This window comes from Cyprinodon tularosa, unplaced genomic scaffold (assembly GCF_016077235.1).
Source record: "Cyprinodon tularosa strain WSP-4 unplaced genomic scaffold, ASM1607723v1 ctg266, whole genome shotgun sequence".
Lineage (NCBI taxonomy): Eukaryota > Metazoa > Chordata > Actinopteri > Cyprinodontiformes > Cyprinodontidae > Cyprinodon > Cyprinodon tularosa.
In genome coordinates, this window is record NW_024038970.1 from 870199 (window position 1) to 898003 (window position 27805).

Here is a 27805-nt window from a genome sequence, read left to right on the forward strand (position 1 = left end):
TAGGCTCCAGCACCCTTATGATCCTGATGGATAAGTGGAAAAAATGAGACTGAAGCAGGACTCAGAAGAACATCTGCCTCTGTAGTAGGTTTGCTGTCACCCTTCCAGCTGGCATACAGCAGGACAGAATGGTGGACTGCAAGTAAATAAAAGGCTGAGAGGACTGTGTTTGCCTTCAGCGTTCTGGAGACGGAGAAGTCCCTGGTGCTGGCAGAGAAGGGCAGCGGAGATGACGACGACGTGGAGCTGATCAGAGCTGCTGCTGGCTTCCGTCTGGTTGCCACCATGAATCCTGGTGGAGACTTCGGCAAGAAGGAGGTATGGAACATGAGACTCAGGGGTTTAACTGTAATCTATTATCTATACTGCTTTAGAAAAACACTCCCACTTTATATTTATAGAATGAGATAGAATGAAGCAGAATGATGAAATGGGGGTCCCTATGTCCTCCAGCAGTCTAAGCCTATAGCAGCATAACTATAGAGATAGCTCAGGATAACCTGAGCCACTCTAACTAGAAGCTTTATCAAAAAGGAAAGTTTTAAGCCTAGCCTTAAAAGTAGACAGGGTGTCTGCCTTTACAGACTAAGCACATTACCTTTTGTGGCTGAAACTTTTAAAAGCCTAAGAGGGAGTGCAAACTTTTGCTCGGTGCTGTAAAGGAAGCTGATGTGTGACCTGTGTGCTGTTGTCCAGCTTTCTCCTGCCCTGAGGAACCGCTTCACTGAGATCTGGTGTCCTCAGAGCAACAGCCACAGCGACCTGGTCCAGATCATCCGACACAACCTGCAGGCCGGGCTCTCCCTCCATGGTAAAGCTAACTTCGCCGATAAATTTACTGATTCTAACGTGCCAGACTCTAACTTCTGTTTACCAGTGGATGTTTTCAGGAGTGGTGTTTCGCTGATGGTTCTCCCTCTGTTCAAATGAAACCCAGGCTTGGACGTTGCAGAACTGATGCTGGACTTCATCGAATGGCTGACCCAGCAGGACTTCGGCCGGCGCTGCATTCTGAGCGTCAGAGACATCCTGTCCTGGGTCAACTTCCTTAACGCTGTATGTGAGCGGGACGAGGACAGCCTCATGACCACCAGAGGAGCTGAAGATGAGGAGGAGACAGAGTGGGACCTCAGACTGGACGCTGTCACGGCTTGTGTCCATGCTGCATGTTTGGTGTACATCGATGGCATTGGCTCAGGTGAGATGAAGCCTGATCTTTCTATCACCGTTTTCCCCTTACTGGAAGAATTCATTTTATGCAGTGTTTCTCTACAGGAACCACAGTGTCCAGTGCAGACAGCGCCCTATTTGCCCGTCAGATGTGCCTTGGTTTCCTGCAGCAGCGGCTCAGTAAGATGACCAAGCTTGACCAGGAGATGCTGGATGCCCTGAGAGTCTATGACAGCCGTTTACCACGCGAACCTCAGTGGGGAGACGACTTCTTTGGTATCAGCCCCTTCTACATCCCCATAGGTACGCACTGCCCGCCCAACGCCATGATCCTCTCTTCACATTTGGTTTCTACTCCTGCTCAACATTTATGTTTCTACAAAGCACTGGAAATCTGACAGGAAACTATAATCATTCAACTTTTTGATCTGAATTGATCATTTGATTCGAGCATTGTAAAGGTCTGAAACCCAAATGGTTTTATTATTCTATCAACACTAAAAACTCAGGCAGACTAGCTGTTAATGCAATTAAATCCAATTTAGTCATCTCAAGACACTTTCCAGTTCACCAGATCATCCAGTCAGATTGATTCAAAGTTTTCTATCTAAGGAAAACCAGCTGATTGCATCGACTCATTGACTCTTCAGCAATCCCTCACACTAAGCATGCTTGTAGGGACAGTGGAGAGGAAAAACTCCCTTTGAACAGGAAGAAACCTCCAGGAGTGTGGACATGTGATGGGGGCGTGGCCATGTCATGAGGCATGACTATGTAAAAAGTCTGTGGTCATGTCTTTGTTATACAGGCTGTAAGCATGTACAGTTGTGTTCGAAATAATAGCAGTGCCTTTAGAAAAATGAGTAAATGTCAAAATTCTTCAAAGAAATTGTACTTTAATGAACACAGATACATTGGGGACACAGTACATTCTATTCCAAAGCAAAACAATTGCGCAAAGTCATCAAAACTTAAATAATAATAATAATATTTCAAATAAAGTAAGAAATGGCATGTTCAAAAGAATAGCAGTGTTGCCATCTTTCCTTGGAAACTCAAAAATGTACTGTACAAACAAAGAAATTCTTGATAAGTAAACCTAGCTGAGTATCCTAAACTAATATTTTGTTGCAAAACCACGGTTTCTGATGACTGCTTCACATCTGTGGTGCATGGAGTCAACCAACTTCTGGCATCGTTCCACAGGTATTGCAGCCCAGGATAATTGCACTGTATTCCACAATTCCTCAGCGTTTCTTGGTTTTGCCTCATGCACTGCACTTTTTATGTCAGCCCACAAGTTTTCAATGGGATTAAGGTCCGGGGATTGTGCTGGCCACTCCATCAGTTGAATCTTGTTCATCTGGAACCATGCTTTTGCTCGCTTGCTGGTGTGTTTGGGGTCATTATCCTGTTGAAAGGTCCACCTCAAAGGCATTTCCTCCTCAGCATATGGCAGCATGACCTCTTCCAGGATCCTGATGTACTGGAACTGATCCATGATCCCTTGTATGCGGTGAATCGGACCAACACCATAGTATGAAAAACATCCCCATATCATGATGCTTGCACCACCATGCTTAATGTTCTTCAGTGAGTACTGTGGCTTGAATTCTGTGTTTGCAGGGCGTCTGACATACTGCCTGTGACCCTTAGACCCAAAAAGAACAATCTTGCTTTCATCTGTCCACAAGATATTATGCCATTTCTTTTCAGGCCAGTCAATGTGCTCTTTGGCAAATTGTAAACGCTTCTGCACATGTCTTTTTCTCAGCAGTGGGACTTTGCGGGGGCTTCTTGCTGGAAGGTTAACCTCAGTAAGACGTCTTCTGATTGTCACAGTACTCACTGTCAACTGAAGGTCTTGCTTGATCCTCTTGGATCCCATCATTGGCTGAGTCTTCGCCAGTTTGGCTATTCTTCTGTCCATTCGAGGGGTTGTCTTTCTTTTTCTTCCTCGTTTTTCAGTTCTATTTCATCCCTACTGACTGCCAGAGGGCGGTGCTGAAAGCACTGAATGTTCCCTTCGGGCATGCGCAGTTCGAGTAATTATACCAACAGAGTCACACCTGTGACACCGGATGACCACTCAGAAGCTATATAGCCTGGTGTCATCCTTTGCTCTGCTCCTTTTTTCTTCTCGCAAGCGGTTCGCTAACTTCCCCGTTGTCTGAAGCCCCTGTATCTTGACCGGAGTTGCGGTTATTCTCCGCCCTCCCAGGGCTGCAACGGGTCGATTCTGAGGAATACGGAAGGTAAGTGAGTTGTTTGCTGGTGATGGTAGCGTCCGCGCCCCCTCTCCCGGCTCACGACTTTAGCTTTTTACCTACAGCTTCGTGCTGTTTTGTTTCGAACTGGTGACGGCAGCGTTTTCGCCCCTACTCCCAGTGTGAATAACTTCACTGCCGAAGTTATATACGGCTAACGTAGTTAGCTTCTTTAGTTTGTTGGTGTTATACCTGGTGATGGCAGCGGTTTTCGCCCCCTCTCCCAGTATATTCCCTACTTTTGCATCCTTTTTTTCACCGGTCTGCGCTGCTATAATTACTGACGGCCGCGGTTTTCGCCCCCTCTCCCAACCAAGTGTGGTCTACTTCGTTTGCCGAAATTGGAGACGGCTAACGTTGTTAGCCTTTTTTGGTTTGTTTGCAGCCTTCTTCATCGGTCTGCTTAGTTATGAATGGTGACGGCAGCGTTTTCGCCCCCTCTCCCAAAATCAACCTTTTTTGCAGCCTTTTCGCTGGTCTGCTCTCTTAATTGGTGAGGGCAGCGTTGTTCGCTCCTACTCCCAACTTAAGTTTCCATACAGCTAACGTTGTTGGCTTTTTTGGTTTATTGGTTTTATACCTGGTGACGGTAGCGGTTCTCGCCCCCTCTCCCAGTATCGGCTGCCTTGTGCTCGCAGCCTCTTTCGTTTCTCTGCTGTAATTGGTGACGGCTGCGTTTGCGCCCCCTCTCCCGATTTTCGATAACTTTCTGTTCTTTAAGCCTTGTCGGCCTTCGACATGGATGGCTCTCACAGCTGCATGGATTGTGGGGCTGCCCTGCAGGCAGAGGATGGCAACGACCTGTGCCCTACCTGCATTGGACATGAGCACCTTTTGGAGGCGCTGTCTGAGAACCCCTGTATGAACTGCAGCTTTATGCCCCATGCAGTGAGGGTGGCCCGGTTGGCCCAGTTGTGCCCCCAGGAGGGCTCGGACCTTCCGCCCTCTGGGCAGGTGGTTCCCCCCCAAGCGTTCTAAGCGCCGTGGTGGGACCACAGCATCTGTGCCCCTCCCCCGGAGGAAGCGGGCCAAACCTGACCAGGGCCTGTCCACAAGGGTGGAGCAGTTGTCAGCAGAGCTGGCAGAGATGAAGTCCTTGTTGCAGACACGGCAATCTGATCCCTCGCTCCCAGTGGTTGGGCTCTCTTCCCCACCAATGCCCGAGCTGGTTGTAGAGGATGACGTTATCTCTCTGGCTGCTTCCGCTTCTCATTTTAGAGATGAGGAGGAGGCAGGGTCCTCTCAAGCCTCTGAGGCTGGTTCATTTTCATCTCAGAGTGCGGTTGGAGAGGCCGGTGACGGTTCCATGCGGGAGGTCATGTCTATGGCCCTGAAGCAGCTGCAGCTGGAACTCCCACAAGGAGAGGCATCCAGCTCCGGCAGTGCCTTTTTCAGACGTGGAAGGGCTCCTACTCCTTTTTCTGTACCTCCATCAGAGGAGTACTTGAAGGAGTTACACGCCTGTTGGCGGGAACCGAGAGCGCTGTCGCGTCTCTCATCGGATGGTCGTGTATTAGCTGCCATGCATGAGTCGGTGAAGGCCGGCCTGGACCGTATGCCAGCAATTGAACCAGCTGTTGCTTCACTGATTGTGTCACCAGATGAAGCCCTGCGTCCTGATGTCCGGTGCCCGCGGACTCAATGTCGGGTTACAGATGACCTCCTCTGTAAGGCATACAATGCAGGAGCGCGTGCTGGCCGCCTTGGCAATTATCTGGCGCACCTCATGTTTGCCCTCTCTGCATCTGTTCAGGACACTGGTGGTGCAAGTGCGGCGGTTGGTTATAGTGACGCAGCGCTGCAGGCCTTCGCGCTGATGACCAGAGAGCTTGGACGGGTCATGTCTTTCCTTGTCCAAGCTCGTAGACAGGTCTGGTTGGCACAATCTCCTCTGACTGAAGCATGCCGTAGGACCCTCAGGGGTGTCCCGGTTGTACCAGGGGAGCTGTTTGGATCAGCTGCCTTGGAGGCGCTGGAACGGACTGCTCAGGCACGTCAGACTAGCCAGCAGCTTTCCGGCCTTCGCAGGAGCATACCTGCCTTTCCCCAGCGTTCGGGCCGCCCTGCCACTACCCCCAGCGTTCAGCCACGACCTCAGACTGGTGGCAGACCTATTGGTTCCTATCCCCATGATGTGCGGCAGAGACCGAGGAGGGACTTTCGTGAGCCAGTCTGCCGCCCTGTTAGACAGACCCGGGCCTCAAATCCTGGACGCCCTCCCCCCAGAGCCCCCAGGGGCCGTGGGGATAGAAGATGATGCCACCGGGCCAGCCGTCGGACATTTTTCCCATCAGCAGCTGAATTTCTGGGCTGCTCATGCCGTAGATCCATGGGTGGTTGCCACCTTAACCAATGGCTACAGGCTCCAGTTCCGAAGGCGGCCCCCCCCTCTCACACCGGGTCAAGATGACTGTCATCACAGACCCGGTGAAATCTCAGGCACTAGACCAGAAGCTTTCCGCCCTCCTGGGCAAGGGGGCAATCGAGTCTGTAGATCCTCTGCGGCAACCCAGAGGCTACTACTCCACATACTTCCTTGTGGCCAAGAAGACCGGCGGTTTTCGCCCCATTTTAGATCTAAGGGGACTGAATCGGTACCTGAAGGTCCTTCCCTTCCACATGCTCACCATAACAGAGGTCCTTCAGACCATTGTGGCGGGAGATTGGTTTACATCAGTAGATCTGACAGACGCATACTTTCACGTGCCTATTGCGACAGAACATCGCCGTTTTCTCAGGTTTGCCTATCGGGGGCGTCATTGGCAATTCCGGGTGCTCCCATTCGGGCTCTCCCTTTCCCCGAGGGTGTTTACTCGATGCGTGAAAGCAGCCCTCTCTCCTCTACAGGCCTCCGGAGTCAGGATTCTGCCATACCTGGACGATTGGCTTCTTTGTGCTCCCTCTCAGGTAGCTGGCTCTCGGGATACGTCCCAGCTTCTACTTCATGTGTCATTGTTAGGCCTCAAAGTCAACTTGGCAAAGAGTTGTCTTGTTCCATCTCAGACAACCACCTTTCTTGGGATGCATCTGGACTCTGCTACCATGATGGCCCGTCCATCTGTTCACAGGGTGGACGACATACTCCAGCTTGTCCGTCGATTCAGACTGGGCAGGGAGTTTCCCTACATCATCATCCTGCGAATGCTGGGAAAACTGACATCAGTCACTCGTGTCATGCCCTTAGGGCTGCTCCTTCTGCGTCCTTTGCAGCGATGGCTCAACAGCTTTCGCCTAGACGCCAGGCTGCACAGGCATCGCAGGCTAATGGTGACCAGGAGCTGCCTCCATGCCCTAGCTCCTTGGCGAGACGGGACCCTTTTGTCCAGTGGTGTTCCAATGGGGCTAGTAGTGTGTCGAAGGGAGGTGGTCACCACGGATGCCAGCCTCATGGGCTGGGGTGCCGTGTGGCAACACAGAGCTGTTCGGGGTCTCTGGGACCCAAGGGAGCGCACCGAACACATAAATGTGCTGGAGCTGCGGGCTGTGCACATGGCCCTCAGGTTCCTTCTGCCCCACCTAGAGGGAAGGCACGTGCTGATTCGGACAGACAACACCTCTGTTGTTTATCATATAAACCACCAAGGTGGCACCAGGTCAGCACGTCTCTTGAAGGTGTCGAGGGATCTCCTGGAATGGGCGTTTCCCCGTCTGTGTACCCTGCGCGCAGCGTATCTGCCAGGACGGCAGAACCAGGTTGCGGACTCTCTATCCCGCCAGGCACCTGCTCCGGGAGAGTGGTCTCTTCACCGCGACGTAGTGCGCATAATCTGGAACCTCTTTGGGCAGGCAGAGGTAGATCTGTTCGCCACAGAGGAGTCGACCCATTGCCCCCTATGGTATTCCCTAACCGGGATGGCGGGCGCACTGGGCCAGGATGCACTGGCTCATCCATGGCCGCAGGTTCTCCTGTATGCCTTTCCACCCCTCTCACTGATTTGGCCGACTCTACGGAGGGTTCTCGAGCAGGGCCACAGAGTGTTGCTGGTAGCTCCGTTCTGGCCAGCGCGGCCGTGGTTCCCGCTGCTTTGGAGTCTGTGTCACGGTACTCCATGGCGTCTTCCAGCAAGGAGGGATCTGCTGTCTCAGTTGGGGGGACAGATATGGCACCCCAACCCTCAACGTCTCCAGCTGTGGGCATGGCCCCTGGGAGGCTGACTGGGTGTTCAGACACCGTGAGACACACCGTATTGAGTGCTAGGGCTTCCTCCACTCGGCTGCAGTATGCTAACAGATGGCGCCTCTTTTCTCAGTGGTGCTCTGCCCACAATGAGAACCAAGTTTCCTGCTCGGTGCCCACTATTTTGGAGTTCCTCCAGTCTCTCCTTGATAAGGGCCGCTCTCGTTCGACCCTTAAAGTGTATATTGCAGCAATTTCATGTCTTCACCGAACTGTTGACAACCGTACAGTGGGGCGCCATGAACTGGTTTCACTTTTTCTACGTGGTGCTCGTAGGTTGTGCCAGCAGCCAGCCCCACGAGCCCCAGATTGGGATCTGCCGTTGGTTCTCAAAGCTCTGTGCCACCCTCCATTCGAGCCTTTGGCACAAGCAGAACTCAAGTGGCTTTCCTGCAAGACTGCTTTCCTGATGGCTATCGTCTCAGCTAAGAGGGTCAGCGAGCTGCATGCTCTTTCTGTCAGCCCTAGGTGTATCAGGTGGAATCCAGATGGCTCTGGTGTTACCCTGTGGCCTAATACTGCGTTTTTGCCTGTGTGTTGTCTCCTTTTCACCGTAACCAGCCATTGCGGCTGGCTCGGTTTCAGCCTCAATCTGGTACAACTGAGAATGAGTCTGAGTTGTGCCCAGTAAGAGCGTTGGAGGCATACATTGCAGCCACCGCCAATCTGAGACGCTCGGACCAGCTTTTCCTATGCTATGGGGGTCCAAGGTTAGGCTGTCCTCTTTCTAAACAGCGTCTGTCCCATTGGATTGTGAGTGTCATCTGCCACGCCCACGCTGCTGGTCACTGCTCCCTGCCAGTCGGTGTGAGAGCACATTCCACCAGGAGCGTCACCGCTTCCTGGGCTGCTTTGAGAGGGGTTCCGCTGGAAGCTAGATGTGCTGCTGCTTCATGGGCTTCCCCAACCACCTTCACCAGGTTCTACAGTGTCAATGTGGCTGCCCCTCATCCCCTGGGTCAGGTCCTTTTACAAGGTTCTGCTGGGCCTCCTCTGTGAGGTATGTGCTCAGGATTCCTTGTGACATCGTTGGCATTAGTCATTCAGTGCTTTCAGCACCGCCCTCTGGCGGTCAGTAGGGATGAAATAGAACGAAAGTTACGTATGTAACTACGGTTCTATGAATCCCGGATGACCGCCAGAGCTTCTCTGTCACTCAGAATCCTTGCTTTTGCGAGAAGATTCTGTAGGAGCAGAGCAAAGGATGACACCAGGCTATATAGCTTCTGAGTGGTCATCCGGTGTCACAGGTGTGACTCTGTTGGTATAATTACTCGAACTGCGCATGCCCGAAGGGAACATTCAGTGCTTTCAGCACCGCCCTCTGGCGGTCATCCGGGATTCATAGAACCGTAGTTACATACGTAACTTTCGTTTTTTGCTCCCATTTCAGGGCATTTGAGATCATTTTAGCTGAACAGCCAATGATTTTCTGCACCTCTTTGTATGTTTTCCCTTCTTTAATCAATTTTTTTATTAGGAAACGCTCATCTTCAGAACAGTGTCTTGAACGACCCATTTTCCTTGTTTTTTCAGGACAAATGCACAGCCAGCATGCCAGTTGTCTTGATCCTTAAATACGGATCACCTGTTAACACCCTTTTTTCCCAGAATACCCTCCCTAATTGATGCCCTCTCTAATTGAACTCACCACTGCTATTTTTTTGAACACACCCTTTTCAGTTAATCATTCAATTTCACAGAATCCACAGTATGCATGGCTGTCCTGTTGGGTTTGTTGGTTTTCTATACCTTTATTTTACCCCCCAGAAACTTATCTGGGGTATAGAGTTTGAAATGTTAATAAAACAAGTGATTTTCTTGCTGCTGTTGAGGCACTTCTATTATTTCGAACACAACTGTAGGTAATAGGACAGTGGCCATGTGATGAGGGCGTGGCCATGGCAGTGAGCCTGTGGCGGATATTTAGTATTTAGTTATGCCCAATTTTGAAGCGTGGTCTGCACTATGTTATTCCACGCCACAACATAAGAGGGACAATCAGGAACTAGCTGTGGGTGTAGATACTGCCAAGGCGGGGGACCTGCGTTAACTGCGACACACAACCTGGTTTCTGAGTATAAACCAGTGTCAATGCTGCTGCTACGGAAGCTCTAGGGAACCAAAACTCTGGTGTTATACAAAAAAAAATCTATTTTTTTTTTTGTTGTTGTTTTTTTTTAAATTGAGTTAAACTGGTTATTTGAATCGATTTTCTTTTTTTCTTTTTTTTTTTAACCCAGGTGTAGTCACTACTTTGTAGAAGAAGAGAGAAAACACTTTGGTATACTGCTATCAAATAGCTGTAAAAGGGCGTCCAGGTGGCGCAGTGGCTAGTGCGCAAGAATTATGAACGGAGGCCTTATCCAGCCTATGGTCCTTTCCCGAATGTCTCTCTCATTCCCTCGTTCCTGTCAGCCTACTGTATGAAAAACAAGCCACTAGTGCTGTAAAAAAAAAAATAAAATAACTCCAGGGGGGAGCTTGGAAAGATGTGAGTTGGACTTAAACGTTAAAAAGTGTCAGAAAGAACAGAACCGAAGATGAATGTTTTAAAGTTCAGCCAGGGAGATCAAAGCGTATCATCCAGACGCTTAGCAAACAGGCGTCAGCCTGAGGCTGTGAGCTCGTATCAATGTTCCTGGTTAATCTGTTGTTTCAGTTTCCGTGATGGGCAGCGTTAATGTAGAACATGCTGTCTGTGATCTATCAGGGACATCCAGCGGATCAGACTGACATCGAAATTCAATCGCACCCGATTTTAGCTCCTGTCCTGAGAGGACTTCTCTTTGTAGTTAGTGCTATAAAATAACTGGGTTAAATATTTTCCCATATCACAAAAACTGCAGCAAAGATTCTGCAGAGGTCCAAAGGTGTTTTCTTTACGCAGGGTTTTAAAGGTTTATTTTCTTAAACCAGGTTTCTGCAGAGATGCTGCAAAGCTTTAAGTTTACACAGTTGGAAGGAGCTGTTCTGTTTTAAAGAATTTAGTTTCAGTAGAAGAGAAATGATGGGCTTTCCTTGGATGTGCAGACCTTTATTATTCTTCTATTTTCTTTCAGGTTTTGTTTTTCCACTTTTTTTGCTTCCTTTTGAGTTTTTTTTCCAGTGGCAAAACTGTTGGACAATAAAGGTTCTATTCTATTCTATTCTATTCTATTCAGCGTTATAGTCACCGTTTCTCAATCTGTGTACTTGTGCATTCTTGTATATTCGTGAAACATCATCAATCTCAGCCCTAATAGTGTAACAATTCACAAGAAAGCAGACCAAGAACGGGTAAAGTCCCCGGATGTTGTTCTCACCCCTCCCTTGTTACCCAGCATGCATCAGAGCAGACTTGTCTGTTCTCCAGATTGACAGCTGTCCCAGCATGCACTGCAGCAGGAGGAGCTTCCTGGATGGCGCTCTCAGAGCTCAGAGTATTATGTTAAAACATTTCTCTGTTGCTGTTGTTCGATAAAAGTATGTTTTAAGATCATTTGAGAAGAAAACCTTATACTTTTAAGCGCTTTTATGGCCCATTTACTAATTTAGTGCTTCATGTAAAAAAATATTCCAAAGTTGAGAGGACTGCGGCAACCAGCGGCACTCCAAGGATATGCTATACAGGTCTAATCCTGGCCGGTCTGCAGCAGCCAGGGCTAAAGGCCAGTGTCTTCAATTCAATAACAGTGGAACAACAGAACCTAAAAATACGTAAACTTGAAACTTTTTTTCTGTTGATGAACTGCATCAAAATGAAGAACTTATCAGCCTAGAAATGCATCAACTGCAGACAACATGTACCAAATACCTCCCCATTCTGCCCTCCACTGGATGAGCCGTTTGGCTTTTCATGCCTCGTTCTCCTGGAGGCCACGCCCCCAAAAACATGACAACCAGTCAAAGTTCATGAAGATAGAGCTCGGAGTGTGCAATAATAGTATTCTCCTTCTTCATGAGGACCCTGCGGAAGAACCATCTGTCCACAGAGATCCTCACGAACTTCTACCGCTGCACCATCGAGAGCATCCTCACCAACTGTATCACAGTTTGGTATGGGAACTGCTCTGCCTCGGACCGGAAGGCGCTGCAGAGGGTGGTGAAAACCGCCCAGCGCATCGCCGGGGCACCGCTTCCTGCCATCCAGGACATCTACAGGAAGCGGTGTCTGAAAAGGGCCGGGAAAATCAGCAAGGACCCCACTCACCCTGCACACAGACTATTCTCTCTCCTGCCCTCTGGGAGGCGTTACAGAAGCATACGGACTAAAACCACCAGGCACCGGAACAGCTTCTTCCCCACAGCTGTCACGCTTCTGAACGCCTCATGACACGAACTATAAGGACTGTACTCCCATCCCCCTACACAACAATAACCATGGACGATCCTCACACATACCACAAACTGCTTCCTCACACGCATTCACAATCCGTGTATATAATATGTCAACTTGTACCATACATTATAACCCCACTAATATATATATTTATATGATCCAGGTAACATCTCTGTATAGTTGTATACATGTATATAGTGTCTATATTCATTTACAGCCTCAATCACTGTTAATGCTGTTATACTGTTTATACATACATTTTATAGTCTATTTATACATACCCTCTGTACACTTGTAATGCATATTTATATCCTGTATAGCACTTCTGGATAGATGCTAACTGCATTTCGTTGCTTGTACTTGTGACAGTGCAATGACAATAAAGTTGAATTCTATTCTATTCTATTCTATGACATCATCAGGGGAATACTTTTCGAACAGCATTTTGGTAGAGAGGAAATGTTTTTTTTTCTTTCTGGACACGTGACTTGTACTAAATAGAGTGAACTTTGCATAATTTTGGACCTTTAAACATTTTATTAATGATTTTGTTTATGTTGGTTCCAAATGATGAGTTTTGCACATTTCTTATGAGTTATTCTTTATTTCCTGTAACTGATCAGGACCTCAGACGGATGGACGCAGCCTGCCGCAGTACGCCATCACAGCAGGCACTGCAGCTATGAACGCCCAGAGGCTTCTGCGAGCTCTCAAACTGCAGAGGCCTGTGCTGCTGGAGGGGTCCCCCGGCGTGGGAAAAACCAGCCTGGTGGCGGCGCTGGCCAAAGCCTCTGGAAACCATCTGGTCAGAATCAACCTGTCGGAGCAAACGGTAAGGCTCTGCCTGCGTTCAGAGAGCAACGCTCAGCAGGATCCGACGTGGCGTTAACGGCGTGCACTCTCTGGCAGGATGTCACTGACCTGTTTGGGACAGATCTTCCTGTGGAGGGGGGGAAAGGAGGAGAGTTTGCGTGGCGGGATGGCCCCCTGCTGGCTGCTTTGAAGGCCGGCCACTGGGTGGTTCTGGATGAGGTAAGATCATCCAGCTTTAGTTTTTACACTTTGAACAAGGTTCTCATTCACTTTAGGTAAATGCATTTACAGAAGAAGTTTAAAATGTCGGACATGGAGCATAATCCCTTTCATTCAGTCTATAATGCTGACTGAGAAAGGAGGTGGTGGTCTATTGCAGAGGAAGATGATGTGAACAGAAGATCTGCTTCTTCTGCCTGCAGCTCAACCTGGCGTCTCAGTCGGTGCTGGAGGGTCTGAACGCCTGCTTTGACCACAGAGCTGAGATCTACATCCCTGAACTGGGCATGAGCTTCCAGGTTCAGCATGAGAAGACCAAGATCTTCGGCTGCCAGAACCCCTTCACCCAAGGCGGGGGGCGCAAAGGGCTGCCCAAATCCTTCCTCAACAGATTCACCCAGGTCAGGCCCCTGAGTATTTTTACACTTAAAATAAGATAATTAGATACATTAAACTTGAAATAAGACAATGTAATTGTGTTTTTCTTATTTTAAATGTAAATTGTCTCGTTCCATTGGCAAAGTGTCTCTTTTATCATCTCAGTCCAAGAACAAATGCATTTATTTTAAGAAAAAATGACTTATCTAGATTTAGATTTTTCTCCAGTGTAACCACTGTGTTTACTGACTCGCTTTTCCGTTTTCTTCCCAGGTTTTTGTGGACCAGCTCACCAGCAAAGACATGGAGTTCATCGGAAATTCGATTTTTCCCTCCATTGATACGGAAATCATTGGGAAAATGGTTGAATTCAATAACAGGGTGAGTTTGAACTGATCCCCCCAGAGAATGAAGCTGTATCTGCTCTTTATGGTCAGAAATGTCTCCAGGTAACCATGTCTGCCGCTGTTAATCACTTTGTTCACTATTAGCTAAATAGTGGGAGATTAAAGCTCAATCGTCCGCCCTCCAACTCAGTGTGTTTGTCCTGATGCCTGACACTGGTCTTCCTCTTTATCTCATCTTCAGAGTCACTTACCCCCAATAAACTTCTCTATTAACTGGAGCTGTGCTGCAGGGAGCTCCTCCTACTGAGCCAGGCGTTTTAATCCTTTCTGTTAACTTTAACCTTTCTACTGCGCCCTTTAGAGTCTGGGAGAAGGTTTTCTGCTTGTTTTCCATCAGGCTAACATTTTCTTATTTAAAGCAACTGTTTAAAGATCCTCTTTATGTTGTTCAGAGCTTCTTTTTCAGGCCTCCTGCTCTGATAGAAACAGGTCTCCTCATTCTCCTTTCTGCATTGAGTTAGATTCTAATATAATGACACGCAGCGGCGGGTTTAGGAAATTTGGGGCCCTGGGCAAAGACAGGCAGGGGGCCCTCTGCATGGAGAAGACAACACATAAACAGCCCCATTCTACAGATAGAGAAATGTTAATAGAATAGACATCCATTATCTGTTCTAGGTTGTGTCCCTCTCTTCTTGTCCCTTTTCTTCTTGTTTTCCTCTCTATGTTTTGTACTCAGCTGACTTTTCATGCTGTCTCTAAAGGAATGAAAGATTTTTTCCAAGCACTAAGCTCACTAGAGTCAAAAAATCTCATTCCATTGGCAGATCATGCTATTTACCTGCTCAAATTAAGGGTTAATAAACCTAATTTAAGAAATTTGTACCTATTTCTAGATCGTTTTAGCAGTGTAAAAAACACATTTAATATTTTAAGCGTTCTAAAGGCATTTTAGCCAAAGGATTGTTATTAAAAACTTAATTAATGTGCACAAATAAGGAAGGATAGTTGTATTAACCATATATGTAAACAGAGTTTTTGGGGCCACCAGGAACTTGGGGCCCAAGGCAACTGCCAATTTTTGCCTAATGGTAAACCCCCCCTTGATGAAACGGATGTTTTTCATGTGTCTAAGATGTGAGACGGAGCAGTAAACAGGCCTTTTCCATCATAAATGAGTCGATTTATTAAACCTAATCTGATTCATCTACTTATTCCTTCCAATATAAGCAGCTGTCTAATCCAGCTCATGTTCTTCTGTTGCCTGATAAACCGGGGTGTGCGTGGCCCCTGGCCCCTCTCTGACGTCCCTGTCTCGCTGCAGCTTGTTCAGCAGGTGTGCGTGGAGAGGCTGTGGGGGCAGAAGGGAAGCCCCTGGGAATTTAACCTGCGGGACATTTTCCGCTGGTGTCAGCTGATGCAGACCGATCAGTCTCCGGGATTTTTTAACCCAGGCCAGCATGTAGCCCTGGTGTATGCTGACAGAATGAGGACTGAGGCGGACAAGGCCAAGGTAAGCTTTTCATAGGACTAACAAACAACCTTTCAAAGATGTGAAATCTGAAAAACCAACAAGACAAATGTTGATTTTCTGCTCTTGGTAAAGTTCTAACCTGCTCACTTTGCTCTGCTACAGACTCTAAGCTTTTAATAACTTGCTTTTTAAACACTTCAATGATGCTAAAAATGTTTGAGTCTCTTCCCCTCAGCAGCATCTTCATGCAGACTCTGTCAGTGCATCTGTATGAAACAGCAGCTGATCAGTGATCACTGAGGGTCCTCCTGTCCCCCACAGGTGCTGTTGGTGTTCAGGGAGGTGTTTGGGGAAGACTACGAGCCTTACTGTGGCTCCAAAGAGTTTCATATCACTCCTCTCAATGTGCAGGTTAGTCTACACCATTTACACTCACAGATGATTAAATATATGCACAGGGGAAGTACTTCTAAGATGCTCATAGAGGGTATTTACCACACTCACATAGGAACTATTAGGACAAACATGTAGGAGGTACTTATTAAATACACACCATATATTTATTACTATTTATCATTGTTATATATATATATATATATATATATATATATATATATATATATAGGTGATTTTTGGCATGGTGTTTACATTCAAAATGTCCTTGGCTGGTCCTTGGCTTGCCCTTGGTTGGCCCTTGGTTGACCCTTGGCTGGTCCTTGGTTTGCCCTTGGTTGGTCCTTGGTTGGTCCTTGGTTGGTGCTTGGCTGGTCCTTGGTTTGCCCTTGGTTGGTCCTTGGCTGGTCCTTGGCTTGCCCTTGGTTGGTCCTTGGCTGGTCCTTGGCTTGCCCTTGGTTGGTCCTTGGCTGGTCCTTGGTTTGCCCTTGGTTGGTCCTTGGCTGGTCCTTGGCTTGCCCTTGGTTGGTCCTTGGCTGGTCCTTGGCTGGCCCTTGGTTGGTCCTTGGCTGGTCCTTGGTTTGCCCTTGGTTGGTCCTTGGCTTGCCCTTGGTTGGTCCTTGGCTGGTCCTTGGCTTGCCCTTGGTTGGCCCTTGGTTTGCCCTTGGCTGGTCCTTGGCTTGCCCTTGGCTGGTCCTTGGCTGGTCCTTGGCTGACCCCTGGTTGGTCCTTGGCTTGCCCTTGGTTGACCCTTCTTTGGTCCTTGGCTGCTCCCCTACAATTCCTTTTAAACATCAATCTTTGTACGAAAATATTCTTTCTGTCATGATTTGTGGACATAAAGATCTAAAGAGAAGCGCCTTCTCCTGGTCAGACCCTGTAATTCAGTGATAGGGTGGAGTCAGAGTAACATAAATGTAAACGCCCAGGAGAAGGCCAGTAGCTGGAAGGTGGGCCATCTCTTTATGGAAGGGCCATTTTGAATGGCTGCTACTGCAGGAGGCTGAGATGAGGGATCTGGAGTTAACAAGTTATCTCTAGGTCATGTATTTGTTCTTCCAGCCACTGAACCAGGTGAGTCTAGTCTGGTTTAACCTCTGCAGACATAGAGATGACCATAATCCCACCTCTGATAGCAGGTACTTCTAACATGCACATAGGAGGTATTTTATTACATACTGGATATATTTAGCAGACCCGCATAGGAGGATTTCATTGCATACTAATAGGTAGGTTTTGTTTTTTGATGCTGTAGGTTGGCTTCTCTGTACTACAACGCTCCGGTGGGGCCCCCGTGACCCTTGACCCCCCGCTATCTGTCACACACCAGTGCCTGAAGCCGTTGGAGTCGTTGATGAAGTGTGTGGATATGGGCTGGATGACCATAGTAGTCGGTCCAACAGCCAGTGGGAAGACCGGCCTGGTGAGACTGCTGGCTCTGCTCACAGGACATCGTCTCAGGGTCATGGCCATGAACAGCGCCATGGACACCACCGAGCTCCTGGGGGGGTTCGAGCAGGTAGCCATCGACCGGCAACCATTATAGAGGGAAAAAATGGAGGAGTCGGTTTGAATCTGTTTTCCTCTCCACAGGTGGACATCATGCGCCCGTGGCAGCAAGTGTTGGAAATGGTTGACTACACTGTTGCCATGGTAACGAGGCGTGGGCTGATGTCTCTGGACGACGGCACCCAGGACACTCAGTTCCTGCTGCAGACGTGGGGCGTGTTCTGCCATTGGTTGAGAGAGAGAGGCCTCCAGAGAGCTGGAGGGACGGTGACCTCCGAGGCCGTCAACAAGCTGGAGGTCATCATCGTCCTCCTGCAAAAACTCAACACCAAACTCAAAGTGTTCACCGGTAACCGCCACGCCCCCCCCTCCTGCTCAACCCTGGTGATGCATGCTGTGCCTTAACGTAGACGTCTTTACCTTCAGACATGTCCAAGCTGCAGATGGACTTCACTCTTCTGAAGGAGCGTCTGGCTCAGCTGGAGGATGGCTGGACTAATGGCGGCTTCGAATGGTTGGATGGGATGTTGGTCCAAGCCCTGCAGGCCGGTGACTGGCTGCTAATGGACAACGTCAACTTCTGCAGGTAGCATTGCTCCTCCAGCTGCTGTATGGGATGATGGGACGGCGCTGACGGTGCTCTCTCTCCTCAGTGCCTCCGTCTTAGATCGCCTCAATGCTCTGCTGGAGCCCAACGGATCACTGGCCATCAATGAACGCGGTGTCATCGACGGGAAGACCCCCAGGATCACCCCACATCCCAACTTCAGGTTAGCACTGAAGGTCGTTCACAGGTTCCGCTGGTTCTTGCAGTTTCTAAGAGTTTTGGGTTAATTGCTGCTGGCTTTGCAGGCTGTGCCTCACCATGGACCCGGTTCATGGGGAGCTGTCCAGAGCAATGAGGAACAGGGGGGTGGAGATCTACATCCCAGGGGAACATGAGGGGATGTGCTGGGACTCGTTAGACCTAAAGACTCTGCTCCACTCTGCCGGCGTTCCCGGGGACTGTGTGTGTGAGCTGCTAATGCAGATCCACAGAGGCATCCGCTCTGCCATCTGGGGTAAGCTCAGCGCCTGGAAATCCACCTCCTTTTATTGGGGAGGATTCTAAGACGCTCTTTTCTCCTCTCCCCAGACTCCCCGGCCTCCTCTGTGGCGTCCCTCCTCTACGCCGCCTCCCTGCTGTCCTCCCAGCTGCAGAGAGGTGCAGATTTGCGCGGCGCCCTGCAGCACGCCTGTGCTGAGGCCTACTCATTCTGTCAGCGCACCGTCGCTAACCAGAAGGTATCTAATCCCTGATTCAGGTCATCACCTCCTATCAGACCCTGCAGCATTAAGGAAAATCAACATTTATTGAAGTGCAACAACAAAATAGAGGGAAATATTTTAGGGTAGATGCTGCGAATCATTGTAACAATGATGATCATTCATTGAACACTATGTAGTAATTTCATATTTAAAGTAATTTCCGAAGTTTGAATTCTGAATATGACCGGACTTTTCCTTTAAAGCAGAATGGCAGCGATAGAGAAGACAAATATTGTTTTAAAGGCTCTTTTCTCTTTCAGCGAGCCCAGCAGGTGATTGAGGAGCACTTGGCCATCCAGGATGGGGGGGATTGGGGTGATGGGCTGCTGTGCGCCGGAGTTTGGCCCGACGGCCTCCCATCAGCTCTTCTATCCACCGAAGATTCATGCTTCTCGTCTGTTCTAAGAGACGGGCAGGTCCTCCTCTTCTGCCTTAACTCCCTCAGCCTGCAGGGAAAACGGTAAAAACGCAAAATGCAACAAAGAGAAAGCAGAATTGTTCCTTTTTTTTTTACCAGAATAAACGTCTTAGGAGTCACTTTAGTCTAATTCGGTTGAGGGTTTATTCAGGAATTCTCCAATGACACTGAGGGACCTGCAGCAGGCCATGCAGAGCGGCGGCGTCCGTGAAGACTCTGTGTTCTCTGGAGGAAAGCTGGATCAGGAGGAGGGAGATGCGCTCAGACTGCTTCCCACTGCAGTCAGGCTGGTGACGGAGAGAGCCTCTCATGGAGATTGGATTCTTCGCAGCAGCTGGCTCTCTCACCTGAGCAAGAGCTTCAAATATCTCCCTGGTTTGTTCCCTTCTTTACACGACGGCAAACAGTGGAAGGTGTAGAATCTTTAAAAGCTGTGTGATCTGAACTCTTTCAGAGCCAGCGCTGGTCCAGGTGGAGGCAGGAAACCGTTCCCTGAAGGCTGTGTTCAGCAGCAGCCTCGCTGTAAAGGGCAGAACGCTGGCAGAGCTGCTCCAGCCTCACAGCAAAGGTGAACAGGCTCCTCCTCGCTCTGTTCTGTCCAGCTGGCTGACACAGCTGCTCTCCTGGAAGCATTTCTGTCTGTAGAAACCCATTTAAAAGCCTTAAAATATTTAAAACTGTGTTGCAGTCCAAGGCTGGAGTATTAATGCAACCTGATAAGTTCTCGGGGAGGAGGAGGAGTAGCAACAATCTTTCAGTCGGACTCACTGATTACTCAAAAGTCAGCAAATAATTACAACTCTTTTGTAACTTTGTATCGTCCACCAGGTCCTTACTCTGAATTTTTAGATGAGTTTTCAGATTTCCTTTCTGATTTGGTATTAAATACTGACAGGGTCATCATAGTGGGAGATTTTAACATCCATGCTGACATTGAAGGCGATAGCTTAAGAGCAGCCTTTAATGCTATCTTAGACACTATTGGCTTTGTTCAAAATGTGAATAGTCCCACGCATTCTCATCTTCATACTTTGGATCTTGTGCTGACATACGGCATAGAATGTGAAGAAATAACAGTATTTCCTTACAATCAGTTATAAATTTTAAACAATCTATTTCACTTTCTCTCTCCTCTGTCGCTGAGCAGTGCTGCAGAGAGAAAAAGTTACGTTTATTCCCCTTCACAGTTTGGTGATTTTTTTGATGGGGTTGCTAGTTCTCTGCGTACTGCCTTAGACAACGCAGCCCCTTTGATAAAGAAAAACTTTACATATAGAAAGCTGGCTCCCTGGTTTAATGGGAACTGTATATTGCCAAGAGATGACATGTGTTTTGAATTGGCGCTATAGAAACTGAATTAAATGTGATGTTGCAGATGAATACAGGATCCTGATGGACATGCGCTGGAACAAACAGTACCTGGACATTTTAACCAACCAGTGCAACTTTGAGGATGAGGAGAGATACACTGAGTTTCTAGAGGCTCTGAATGCAGTGGCCAACAGGTAAGGAGGACTGACCCAGAGCTCACATGTTAGCTAACGAGAGTAAAGAGGAGACTAACAGCTGCTTCGTTTGTTAGGATTGTTCTGATGATGGAGCGGGAGGAGCGAGCCGTCACCTGCTCCTCTACCATCGAAGCAGCTCCTCAGAGTTCTGCTATGAGAATCTCCACAGCCTTCAGCAAAGGTACCGCCCTCCAGATCAGGAGCTTTAGATGTAAACTGCTTCAGTTTCACACGAGCTGAATCTAAAGAACTGAAGACCTGTTTGTTTTCGTTTTTTTTATGATTTATTTGTATTTTTCTTGAAAACAAAGCAACACAATAGAACAGAATGGGGCTCTGTTCAAAGTAGCATGACAAATATAAACAACAGACTGGGTTAAACAGAGACTTCAAACCTTTTCTTATACAGTGGGGCAAAAAAGTATTTAGTCAGCCACCAATAGTGCAAGTTCTCCCACTTAAAAAGATGAGAGAGGCCGATAATTTTCATCATAGATATACCTCAACTATGAGAGACAAAATTAGAAAAAAAAAATCCAAAAAATCACATTGTCTGATTTTTAAAGAATTTATTTACAAAATATGGTGGAAAATAAGTATTTGGTCAGTTACAAAAGTTCATCTCAATACTTTGTTATATACCCTTTGTTGGCAATGACAGAGATCAAACGTTTTCTGTAAGTCTTCACAAGGTTTTCACACACTGTTGCTGGTATTTTGGCCCATTCCTCCATGCAGATCTCCTCTAGAGCAGTGATGTTCTGGGGCTGTCGCTGGGCAACATGGACTTTCAACTCCCTCCAAAGATTTTCTATGGGGTTGAGATCTGGAGACTGGCTAGGCCACTCCAGGACCTTGAAATGCTTCTTACGAAGCCACTCCTTCGTTACCCGGGCGGTGTGTTTGGGATCATTGTCATGCTGAAAGACCCAGCCACGTTTCATCTTCAATGCCCTTGCTGATGGAAGGAGGTTTTCACTCAAAATGTGACGATACATTGCCCCATTCATTCTTTCCTTCACACGGATCAGTCGTCCTGGTCCCTTAGCAGAAAAACAGTCCCAAAGCATGATGTTTCCACCCCCATGCTTTTCACTGTAGGTATGGTGTTCTTTGGATGCAACTCAGCATTCTCTCTCCTTCAAACACGACGAGTAGAGTTTTTACCAAAAAGTTCTATTTTGGTTTGATCTGACCATATGATATTCTCCCAGTCATTGTTTGGATCATCCAAATGCTCTCAAGCAAACTTGAGACGGGCCTTGACATGTACTGGCTTAAGCAGGGGGACACGTCTGGCACTGCAGGATTTGAGTCCCTGGCGGCGTAGTGTGTTACTGATGGTAGCCTTTGTTACTTTGGTCCCAGCTCTCTGCAGGTCATTCACTAGGTCCCCCCGTGTGGTTCTGGGATTTTTACTCACCGTTCTTGTGATCATTTTGACCCCACAGGGTGAGATCTTGCGTGGAGCCCCAGATCGAGGAAGATTATCAGTGGTCTTGTATGTTTTCCATTTTCTAATAATTGATCCCACAGTTGATTTCTTCACACCAAGCTGTTTACCTATTGCAGATTCAGACTTCCCAGCCTGGTGCAGGTCTATAATTTCGTTTCGGGTGTCCTTTGACAGCTCTCTAGTTTTGGCCATGGTGGAGTTTAGAGTGTGACTGTTTGAGGTTGTGGACAGGTGTCTTTTATACTGATAACGGGTTCAAACAGGTGCCATTAATGAAGGTAACGAGTGGAGGACAGAGGAGCCTCTTACAGAAGAAGTTACAGGTCTGTGAGAGCCAGAAATCTTGCTTGTTTGTAACTGACCAAATACTTATTTTCCACCATATTTTGCAAATAAATTCTTTAAAAATCAGACAATGTGATTTTCTGGATTTTTTTTTCTCATTTTGTCTCTCATAGTTGAGGTATATCTATGATGAAAATTACCGGCCTCTCTCATCTTTTTGAGTGGGAGAACTTGCACTATTGGTGGCTGACTAAATACTTTTTTGCCCCACTGTATTCATGCCATTTAGACCAATGCTGTATAAAAACATGTCCTCCATAGAAAGGAAGTCATCGAGTATATTTCTCTAATAGTTTCTAGCACTTGCTCAGCTTGGGGAGGATCTTTTTTAAAGTCGTAGGGAAGTCATATTCAAATTTCAAATCATTCTGGCTTAAACATGTATATAAATGTTCTCTTTATCAAACCATATTGTCCCAAAAGTTAGAAATTTTCTATTTTAAAAAAAAATCCTGTCTTAAAATCTGTTTTTTTTGTTATCTTCTGCAGGCCAGTTAGTTCTACGTCAGCCTGAACACCTAAATTAGGCCAATCATATATCAATGGTCATCTGTCAATCAATTTTCTTTCAGTCATAGCATCTTGATTCGTATGTTGCAGCTAATATACGCAAAGGTTGAAATCAGAATCCTTTCCTTTCCCATTGAGTTCCGTCCCAGTGTTCACGGGGTTGGACGTCTGTGTCTTCAGCAGGCGTAGAGCTAACAGAACTGGCAGCGTTGCGAGGCAAGGGCTCAAACATGTACGGCTGGAAGCCTTCTACACCAAACCAAGCTTCTGCCGCCCTGGCGTCCTCTTCCACAACATCTTCATCCCCGCTTTCCTCCTCTAAATAAAAAATGTATGAGGGAGGAGACTCATCCACGACCTCCGACACTAAACTCTCCTCCTCTTGCATGTTTCCTCTGTCCATAGCGTTCCTTGACAGCGTCGTTTCTAAGTCACCAATTTAGTGCTACTTGGTCCCAACGGAATTTCCCATTGGGAACCTACTAGCACTAAGTTGCTAACTGGTTAGCAAGATGCTTCCGACAAGCTGACAATGAAACTTGCTTGTGAAAAAAACCAATCACATTAACTTTATTAACTCGGTGTAAAGTCGGGCACCACTCGGGAGAATTCTGAACTGCACCGGTTGGAACAGCAGCTTCCTTACAACTTTAAGCCAGTTTTTTGTTATGGCCTTTTTCAGAACAGAATTTTGAAGAGGTCTGTCATCTTTTGGGAATAGCTACATGGATAGCAGACCCAACAGAAAGATCCTTAGGAACAGCATAAGCATTAAAGTCATCCATGAGCTTAGAGAAACTGTCTCAGAATGCTATTAAACATGTGCACGTCCAAAAGATGTGGTAGCTATAGGCTAATGAGTGATCACACAGTCTCCATCATTGTTTCTGATGCTCCGGAAATGAATGAGTAATATGAGGAGTTATAAAATATCTAATTAGGTTGTTCCACCCAAATTCCCTCCACCATGAAGGATTATTTTTCAAACCTCACTTTCTTCCTGTTCATCTGAGTCGCATCTTTTCTGAAATGATGACATCATAAGTCTCTCTCTCATTCACATCTTTGCAGCCATGTAGCCATTTTTACTTTATCGGTGTGTTCCTGTGTCACAGCACCACCAGTGGCGTGGCGTGTGTACTGCATGTGTTCCCAATGTGTTTGTATTCCTGCTGATCTAAGGGGGACGTTCTCTTCCCCATCAGGAACCATAGACATCAGTCAGCTGCCTCACCCCATGTTGATGCACCTGCGGCTTTTCTTCGACCTGTGGGACGCCTACGTGCTGCAGGCCGTGCAGAGTGGACTGCCCTACATCTCTGATCACGTCATGTTTGAGGTCAGAGGTTATTATGATTCTGCCATCATTCGCCTAAACTCAGAAGAAAATGACCTGAACGCCAAGCGAGGCGTTCGTTTATTGTCCTTATTGCCAGCAGCCTGTTTAGGCTCAATCAGCTCCACTTGAAGCCTTAATCTCCCCTTCGCTCCTGAGTTCAGATCAGGTCCCTCAGGCTGCTGCTGTTTTCTCTGGAGCATCACCGGTGGATCTGACCTTGGCTTCCTCTTCGTCCTGCTGTAGATCCTGCAGCTGCTCCAATGGCGCGACCGTTTCTGGGACGTGTGCGTGGCGCTTCCTGCCGACTCTCAGGGCGTCGCAGTGCTGTCTCTGCACTGGCAGTGGGTGCAGAAGCACCTCATCCTCCGCCTTCCTCAGCTGCTGATGGGAGACACGGCTTCGACCTTGGAGTAAACGCTCTTTTTCTCCACTCTACTCAACAATCAGTGTTAGTTTACAGACTCTGACCAGTGTTTCTGCTTGCTCTATGCAGAGGTCAGCAGGAGCTGCAGGCCGTCTCTGCAGCCATCCAGAACATGATATCCACCCCGGTGTCTGTGGCTGCTGCTCTGAAAGGCATCCAGAGGTCTCTGGGGAAAGCTCTGCCATTCAAGGTGAGGAAAACGTTCTTAATTACTCTCATTAGCAGACGGTGGGATGAAGCTGAACACGTTGATCCTCTCTCTCCTCCAGCTGGAGTCGGTGGCTGAGTGCGCTTCTCGCCTGCGGCTCCTCAGTAAAGCTCTGGATGCTAACGAGCTCCGGCTGGACGGCTCCTTCAGCAGCTGGAGGCAGGAGCTGATCCAACTTCAGGGCGCCGGACTCTGGCTGGATATAAAGGAAAGCCTCCTAGAAGCATCGGGTCTGGTTCTGTCAGCAAACAACCAGCTGGATCCACAGCAGTCTGGTAAACCGTCTCCTTCACATTTACAGCCTGTATTTGGATTGTTTCACTCCTCAATGAACGTTAACTATCTAAGGAAAACCAGTTGATTGCATCGACTCATTGACTCTTCAGCAACCCCTCACACTAAGCATGCTTGTAGCGACAGTGGAGAGGAAAAACTCCCTTTGAACAGGAAGAAACCTCCAGCAGAACCAGGCTCAGTGTGAGCGGCCATCTGCTGAGGCCGACTGGGGTTCAAGGAGACAGAAGCAGACATAGAAAAAGAAGCATAGATACAAAAAGCAGCTGTAAAAGGCGGCCCCGTCCAGGAAACACACAGCCAGGCAGACGAGCTCTGAGCCAGCTCCCATGTCAGAGGATGAAGAGAGCACATCCAGTTAGTCACAGTCAGAGAAACAGGACTACACTGAAAAACAGGCCAAGCTCCAACATCTATAAACAAAGGTGTTGATGGCAGCAGCACAGCTGATATTTCTCTCCAGGATGGAGTCACAGCCAAACAGGAACAGACCAGATAAAGCTGCTATGAGAAAAAGCAGAGAGAGCAGAACGTTAGAGATTGAACTAACAGATTCTGCAGAGTGGGAGAATAGAGATAGAATGAGCAGATTGATGAAAAAGGGGTCCCTATGTCCTCCAGCAGTCTAAGCCTATTGCAGCATAACTATAGAGTGCCCTCTCTATGATGATTTCCAGCAGGAAACCCCTCTGCATTTCTCTTCTGTTGCCTGTTCAGAGTGAAGGGGATGCTGTAAAGTTATCTTTCCAAACTAAAACAGCAACGAGTGTTTGGTTTCAGATAGCTGGAAGAAAATGAAACCCAGTAGATTCCTAATTGGATATATTTTTGCATTTAAGATTGAAAAATGGAATAAAACAACATTTTTTTGTTTTATGCCCTCTTTAGGGACACTGGAGAAGCTGGTGCTCATTGTGGAGCAGCAGCAGTATCACATGACCTCCAAAGGACTCACTGGGACCAGACCCACGTCTGATGGGGAGGAACCAGAGGCTGGAGTCCTGATGAGCAGAGAGGAGCTGCTGCAGCTGAGGGGAAAGACTCAACTGTGGCCCCTGATGGAGGGACTGTCGGCCCTCAACCAGCTGCGGCTCTGCACAGACCTGCTGCTCCTGGCTCTGTCTCCGGGGTAACCTGCCCATTTTCTTTCTGCTGATCCAAATGTCCAAAGTGTGACTTTGTTGGAAACAGCTGTGGTTTGTCTCGTTGCCTTAGCGACCACAATGCGGAGGTCTGCTTACGGCGGCAGCTTTCCAGACATCTTCGCTTCTGCCTTCAGTCGACGCCGATGAATGTGGGGCAGCTGCAGTGTCTGTGGTTCCTGCTGAGCAGCGACGGGGTCAGTATTCATGTTACAACGTCCTACCAAACCCTGTCTCTGTTATTAGAAGGTCGCTCTAATCTGCATGGAGGCTGTGTTTCCACTCTAGTAAAACAGCCTCCAAACACATCAATTGTGAGGCTACTGTCACACCTTGCTGATTTATCCGGACGTCCCAGAATCTCCTAAAACGCTGTCATACGCTGAACTTTGTATGGATTTGTTCTATTTTGGGCGTATACATAGAGTATTCATAATGAGTCCAGAACTTCTGTCCAACGACAGCCTAACTTCTGCATAACGCATGGCATCGTAACGCCCATGGAATGATGCACAAGCCAGTTCCTGAGGGGGGGCAGTGATGCGCCCGGCCTGCAGCAAAATCATTTATCTGATGTCACTATTAACGTAGCTGCTGTTTACCGGCCGCCAAAAAAAGAATAAAAAATAAGAATAAATAAAGAAGGTTTTTGGTGTCGTCAGATTCAGTGTGTTGGTGGTGGGCGTGAACACAGGGAGGATCCATCTCTCACCTTCTGGCTCACCCTATGATGGGGATGAAGTCTGGAGGAGAACTGACGGTTTCCTCCTGTGAACCCCCTTTATACCAAAACGCTGCCAATACGCCATTATACAGTAGCTGGACCAACCATCAGATAACTGACCTGGAACTGATGGCCCATGGATGGCAGACGCTGGAATAGGACGGGATATGTTGACGTGTGCCAGTGTGTTTCAGCGTGTTCATAACGTATTCCAGCGTTTTTGCCAGATTTATCGTACTTCAGGCAGACGCTGGTCTAAACAATCACGGTGTGACAGCAGCTTTAGATATGAAATGATTTGTGAAACGATCTGCAAATATTAATAAACCATAACCCCAAAACCAGCCAACCCTGGATTACTGCCCAGCTTTAATCTCTCTGGGATCATCTGAGAAACCAAACTCTTCAAATTGGAGGAAAACATTTGTTCTTTATCCCAGAATTGAATTTACTTTAAGGACATTTTAATGTTGATATTTTCTTAGATTAGGGGTTTATATTCAGTTCATTAATTTTTTCCCTGACTATTAGCCAAACACTGTAAACAATAGATGAGATGATTGTATCTGAGCATGTGAGTCCAACTATCTACCAATTATCTTTTTTAATGTAAACCAACTTATTCTTTGGTTTGTTTTCTTACCTTCCTGCTCCTAAGTTAGTTCCTCTTGAAGGTTAGATGCTTTAAGGAAATAAAGAACTTTGTTTGTTTCTAGCAAACATAAATACTGCAGACAAAAACTGAAATTATAAAATGGGTGATTTTATGAAACGATCCATAATCTGGAGCAGATTTTACTCTGCTCTATTAAATATGTAGAAGAGACGTAGAAAAGAAGATAAGGATCTTTAGCTGCTGGTTTGGAAAAAGATTTTCACTTTGAGATGAAGATTATTGAGGATTAAAGACGTCCCAGTTTGTTCCGATCCAGTAGAAGAATCTCTGTAACTCAAAGTGTCTGCAGCAGCAGGAGTCAGCAGGATGCTCCCCCCAACCTAAACATGTTAGTGATCCTTCAGTCAGGAGGCCTATTTACTGGTGGAGTCCATATTTATTCAGG

General features: G+C 47.5%; 1 protein-coding gene across 2 annotated transcripts in view; it reads left to right on the forward strand.

Annotated features, from left to right (window-relative positions):
- The window catches only part of mdn1 (midasin AAA ATPase 1), an 83880-nt gene that overhangs the window by 33792 nt on the left and 22283 nt on the right, over positions 1-27805 (forward strand). For both annotated transcript variants that reach the window (XM_038289210.1, XM_038289209.1), the window contains 27 exons: positions 180-318; positions 697-811; positions 938-1198; positions 1276-1473; positions 12559-12767; positions 12845-12967; positions 13171-13368; positions 13619-13726; positions 15017-15205; positions 15488-15577; positions 16815-17078; positions 17153-17417; positions 17495-17654; positions 17722-17838; positions 17921-18129; positions 18204-18352; positions 18637-18836; positions 18946-19169; positions 19249-19362; positions 20170-20299; positions 20377-20483; positions 23819-23952; positions 24196-24362; positions 24446-24566; positions 24646-24859; positions 25767-26007; positions 26094-26217. In XM_038289210.1, coding sequence (XP_038145138.1) covers positions 180-318; positions 697-811; positions 938-1198; positions 1276-1473; positions 12559-12767; positions 12845-12967; positions 13171-13368; positions 13619-13726; positions 15017-15205; positions 15488-15577; positions 16815-17078; positions 17153-17417; positions 17495-17654; positions 17722-17838; positions 17921-18129; positions 18204-18352; positions 18637-18836; positions 18946-19169; positions 19249-19362; positions 20170-20299; positions 20377-20483; positions 23819-23952; positions 24196-24362; positions 24446-24566; positions 24646-24859; positions 25767-26007; positions 26094-26217 — 4570 coding nt within the window. The remainder of the gene's footprint in view (positions 1-179; positions 319-696; positions 812-937; positions 1199-1275; positions 1474-12558; positions 12768-12844; positions 12968-13170; positions 13369-13618; positions 13727-15016; positions 15206-15487; positions 15578-16814; positions 17079-17152; positions 17418-17494; positions 17655-17721; positions 17839-17920; positions 18130-18203; positions 18353-18636; positions 18837-18945; positions 19170-19248; positions 19363-20169; positions 20300-20376; positions 20484-23818; positions 23953-24195; positions 24363-24445; positions 24567-24645; positions 24860-25766; positions 26008-26093; positions 26218-27805) is intronic.